Source organism: Erigeron canadensis, chromosome 3, assembly GCF_010389155.1.
Source record: "Erigeron canadensis isolate Cc75 chromosome 3, C_canadensis_v1, whole genome shotgun sequence".
Classification (NCBI taxonomy): Eukaryota; Viridiplantae; Streptophyta; class Magnoliopsida; order Asterales; family Asteraceae; genus Erigeron; species Erigeron canadensis.
In genome coordinates, this window is record NC_057763.1 from 3,944,262 (window position 1) to 3,949,736 (window position 5,475).

At 33.1% G+C, this 5,475-nt stretch overlaps 1 protein-coding gene across 1 annotated transcript; it reads left to right on the forward strand.

The window, feature by feature from the left end:
• The first annotated feature begins 446 nt into the window (after positions 1 to 446).
• On the forward strand, positions 447 to 4,980 carry LOC122592990 (R-linalool synthase QH1, chloroplastic-like). The gene is made up of 7 exons (XM_043765320.1): positions 447 to 736; positions 1,001 to 1,283; positions 1,400 to 1,781; positions 2,746 to 2,964; positions 3,097 to 3,235; positions 3,679 to 3,933; positions 4,528 to 4,980. Exons 1-7 carry the CDS (start codon positions 509 to 511, stop codon positions 4,819 to 4,821), a joined length of 1,800 nt encoding a protein of 599 aa, XP_043621255.1. The 5' UTR covers positions 447 to 508; the 3' UTR covers positions 4,822 to 4,980.
• The last annotated feature ends 495 nt before the right edge of the window (positions 4,981 to 5,475 follow it).

Genomic DNA, 5,475 nt, shown 5'->3' on the forward strand with positions numbered 1-5,475 from the left:
ATAAATATTGAGTTTTAGACTAGTAGTTATTGGACAAATGTGCAACTGATGTTTTGCTAACAATGACTAGTTCTTGAAGAGGATAAGGATTCCCTCAAGTTATAGTAACTTGATTGGTAAAGTTAAGAAGATCTCAACCCTTGATTTAAGATCAATGGTCAAGATTCAATAATCATTTTTGAATCCTAACCTTTGATTTTAAATCAAGAATCAAAATCCTTCTAACTTTACCCATCAAATTGGAGTAACTTGAGGGGATCACTTTCCTCTAGAAGAATGAGTCTTGGGCGTTGTGGGAGCTCTAAGCTTGCACATGCATGAACTTGGACTAATATCAAGAACCCCTTATGTTTCTATTTTTCTACAGTTTTGGGGCGTCTCACTAGAATTTTTTATGGTGGGCATATGACTTCGCTTCACCTATATATACACACCCGTGTAACAGCATCTCCCTACTATACAAACACGATACATATAATAGCTTTACTCCTCGTGTAGTAATCTAGTGATGGCTTCAATGTGTTTGTTTTCTTCTCCATTATATAACCTTCCAAAAAATGGTTTCAGTAAAAAGCATGTTGATACATTTGGAAACCAACTATTATATTCATCACCAAAAACCAAAGTTGTGGCTGTTACAATGGAAACAACCCCAAAAATTACTAGAAGATCAGGGAACTATCCGCCCACATTATGGTCTCACGATCATCTTCAATCGCTAACCAGCAAATATACGGTATGCATGCAAGTATGTTAAATAAATACTAAGAGCTCTAATTAAAGTGCGTAAAAAAAGTTCCTTCTTATATCAAAAGCGCATTCTTGAATTTTATGATAAGTGTAGTACAATTATTTTATGTATGCACCTTAATTTAGCAAGACGCTTAAATTTCATTCTTTGTTTTAGGCGGCCAATATATATTATAGTACATATCAACATATATAGCCGATTGTTTGATTAACAATATATGAGTGTGTCGTCGTTGGCCTATTTGCGTAGGGAGAGGAGTGCATGGCAAGATCAGAAGTTCTGAAAGAAGAAGTACGGACTTTGATTGACAACGAAAATTTAAAGTCCGAGAATCCATTAAGCATACTTAATTTGATTGATTATTTGGAGCGACTTGGCATAGCATATCATTTTGTAAATGAAATAAGCAATGCCTTGGAAGATATGTATGAATGCTACTACAAAAGTCCTGAAAAGTGGATTGACATGGATTTAAATCTTAAATCCCTTGGTTTTAGGCTCTTGAGACAACATGGATATCATATCCCTCAAGGTATGAAGTAAAGCAGAATTAATTTTCATTACCATGTGGTTTTAATTGACAACCCTTAAAAATATATATTCTAATATACTCGTATTTCGTTGTATTTGGCTATATATATCGAGTAGACATATTTGGGGACATTAAGGCTAAAACGACTGGTATCGTCAAGAGACACTCAAAGGAAGATATTGTTTGTATGCTTAACTTGTACGAGGCGTCTTATCTTTCGGTAGATGATGAACATATATTGGATAAGGCTAGAGATATCACAACCAAGTATTTGAAAGCAATTAGTCTAGAGAGCATTGACGATCAATACATTTCGTCCTTAATAAGTCATACATTGGCTTTTCCACTTCAATGGAGGGTTGCAAGATTGGAAGCAAAATGGTTTATTGAGGCTTATACGATTAGAACCGATATGAATCCCATGTTGCTTGAGTTTGCCAAATTGGACTACAACATGGTCCAAGCAATTCACCAACAAGATTTGAAGCATGCATCAAGGTATATATATATATATATATATATATAGCAGGGGTGGGTTACTTATAGTACATACATTAAAAAAAAGTACAAAAAGTACATGTGTAAGTTAACTTACTTCCTTTTTCTCCGGCGAGACTGCCGCCGCCAACCACCACCATGATCATCTCCGACCACCACCATGATCCTCCAGCGACGGCGACCATCTCAGGCGAGACTTACACAGTCGCCGGAAAATCATGGTAGTAGTCGGAGATGATCATGGTGGCGGTGGTGGTAGTCGGAGATGGAAGGAAGAAGAAAGAAGTAAGTTAACTTTCACGTACATGCACTTTTTGTACTTTTTTTAATGCCTGTACTAAAATTAACTTTCTCCTATATATATTTTCATTAAATACCTTTTTCGTATTTAAATAATCATGAGCTTCGGGGATTCAAACCCTGACGGGACCTCAAGTGGTTTTTCCTGAGATAAGGAACTACATGGTGGGCTTGGGCAACCCAACACTGTCTGATTTCACGACGTATGAGGTCGCCTTTCGTCATTGGGTTACACGGCCCGGAGCAGCAGGATTTTTATTCTTCGGCCAAATTTTTTTAAAAGAAATGAAACTTTTAAAGTCCGTTTGGTTGTAGAAAATGAAAGACGTTTATTTGCTAGAAAACAAATAAAAATTTTAAAAACACGTTTTAATAGAAAAACTAGAAAACAAGTTAGAGATGTGAGGGCAAAGGAGGGGATCGAAAATGGAAAATAAAAATAGAAAACAACAAAAAGATGTTTTCAAGTTTTCCATTGTAAAGTAAACAACATTTTGTTCTGTTTTCTTGGAAAATACTCTAAAAAAACTATGATTGGAACGGTTTTCTGTTTTCCATGTCTTCTTGAAAAACAAAAATGGAAAACATTGGGCATTTTCCACAACAACGCGCCCTTATATTATGTTCTTGACATATTTTATTTAAATCTCTGAGAAATTTGCAGATGGTGGAGAAGTACAAGTTGGGATAAGAAGTTGAGCTTTGCTCGAGATCGAATCATGGAGAATTTTCTATGGACAGTTGCTGTTAACCATCGTCCTCAATTTAGCGACCTAAGAAGATCACTTGTTAAGATTTTTTCCATGATTACTACCATCGATGATGTGTATGATGTGTATGGTACTTTGGAAGAACTTGAACTATTTACTGATGTTGTTGGCAGGTTAATTGAAACTAATTATTTATCTACTTTTAATTTCTTGGATTTACCCGTACATTTAACTACTATTATTAATCTTTACCAATTCATTAGATCGATCTGGTAGCGAATTAACTTTTATTCATACATGGTTAGATGGGATATCAATGTGATCGAAGAACTCCCTGACTATATGAAAACATGTTTCTTTGTACTCCATAACACCATAAATGATATCGCATTTGAGACGTTTACTGAGTCAGAATTCGTTATCCTTCCTTACGTTGTGAAAGCTGTACGTAACTATTCCAATTAATTTTCAATTCTTCACTCTTATATATATAGTGATAGGTAAAGTTTTGTCATTGTTCAGTATTCTGGATCGGATTGTATACTTTTAAGGGATTATTGTCTGTGGATGTAACTAATTATTGTCGTAAAATATCTATGTAATGTAATGAAGTTTTAAATCCTGTTGATTGGATGTACCCGGACATATGTGACAATCATATAAGTTGTCACGTGTAAGTTTTTGATTGGTCATATACATCCGATAATCGAAATTTGAAAGTTCATTACATGACATAAATAATTTACAAAATCATTATATAATATGGACATTTGATCATACTTAGTTACATCCGTTTGGTAATAATCTCAATGGGCATTTTTTTTATAATAAATGCGTAACTAACGGAATATATACATTTATGGTTTTTTTATATTTTCCTTGTGTAGTGGGAAGATTTATGCAAAGCATACCTATTAGAAGCCCAGTGGTACCATAATGGATACATGCCAACACTCGAACAGTACTTGGACAATGCTCGGGTGTCGATTTCGGTTCCTTTGATGCTGATGCATATTAATTTTTCATTATCATTAGCAGTTTGTTCAACTGAAGAGGTTTTGCAAAACATGGACAAAACTGAGAACATTGTTCGCTACTCGGGCTTAATTTTGCGATTTGCTGATGACCTGGGAACATCCTCGGTAACTATTTAGCTATCTATCTGAATAATGATGATATAACATTATGCATACATTTTCACAGATTTTCACGTATTTTTTAGAATTCGGGTTACATGATGGTTTAAAAAATGAATATGTATTTTCTTTTAAAAAGTTAAATTGGTGGGAATTTTTTGGTCCATGTATATGCCCAAAGAACACACCGCATAAAACTCGTATTCGGTAAAGTATTATCTCTACACATACAAGATATATTTGTCCACTTATCTTGTTAATTTTATTACTAAAATCATATCTAAAACTTAAACTAAAAATCAAAATTTTAATTTTAACCATTGATTAAAAAAAAATTATCCATCAATTATAAAAGTTCTCAAGGATTTTCAACATTTTAGATAAATTATATAAATATATATATATATATATATATATTACTTACAGTAAAACATTTATATTGAAATAAGAAAAATCAAACAATAATTTATTTTTTTGACTAAAAAACCGTTACAAATCATGTTTCGGTACCAATAAAATCATAAGTTGTTTTATCTCTGATATATCGGTTTTATATACTTGTGCTCTATGAATCCTGATATTGTTCCTTAATTAATTAAGGGTGAAATGAAAAGAGGGGATGTTCCGACATCGATACAGTGCTACATGCATGAGAATGGTGCAACTGAAGAAGAAGCAAGAGCATATGTGCAAATGTTAATCTTGGAGACATGGAAAAAACTCAACAAAGAACGTGCGGGTGCGGCTAAATCTCTATATCTAAAGGAATTTGCCGATTGTGCCACAAACTTTAGTAGGATGGCACAATTTATGTACCAAGAAGTTGATGGCCATGGTGAACGCCCGGACGTCACTAAAACTCATATCTTACCTATCCTTGTCAACCCAATCTAATTAAGCATCCAAATAATCTTGTGAAACTTTCATTGGAGGTGCGTGACATGGAATAATGGACTTTATTTAGCTAGTGTTGCGTGTTTGTTTTTTAACTATCTTCATGTAAATTGTTGAATTTGGGAATAAAGTTACTTAAATTTAAATTTAAAGCAAAAATAAGATGTGACGATATACATCTAGTGTACAATTGATCTTGTGTAATAAAGAGTGAGACATGTTTATCCAATCCAGTGATATACCTACACGTTACAACGGGATATCATTAACATGGTAAATGAAAAAAATAGAGATATTAAAAAAGAGTTGCGTATGTGTAAATGACTAGAAATGAAAAAGAAGTCTTCTTGTGAAAGATAGTTTAGACATTTCCCCATATAAGTTTCACTATGGGAGATATTTTTATTATTTATGTAGTATATAAGTATAAATCTAGATTAAACGTTTTCTTTTTCTTTCTTCTTTTCTAGCCGTCACGTGCATATATATTATATCGACTCCCGCAACTTTGCTAAACGGATCAATCATATATCTTTTCTATATAAATTCTCTTAATCACACACATATAGACTTCATTATTTTATTGCTACTTTATTTAGTATTAAATTAAATATAATGAAGATAATGCATAAATATCTATAGAATACTTTATCA

Excerpts from the sequence above, each read along its gene's own strand:
- LOC122592990 (XM_043765320.1), top strand. The coding sequence starts at position 509 with ATGGCTTCAATGTGTTTGTTTTCTTCTCCATTATATAACCTTCCAAAA. Across the intron at positions 1,782-2,745 it reads GATTTGAAGCATGCATCAAG|ATGGTGGAGAAGTACAAGTT; the intron begins GTATATATATAT and ends AGAAATTTGCAG. Across the intron at positions 2,965-3,096 it reads TTTACTGATGTTGTTGGCAG|ATGGGATATCAATGTGATCG; the intron begins GTTAATTGAAAC and ends ATACATGGTTAG.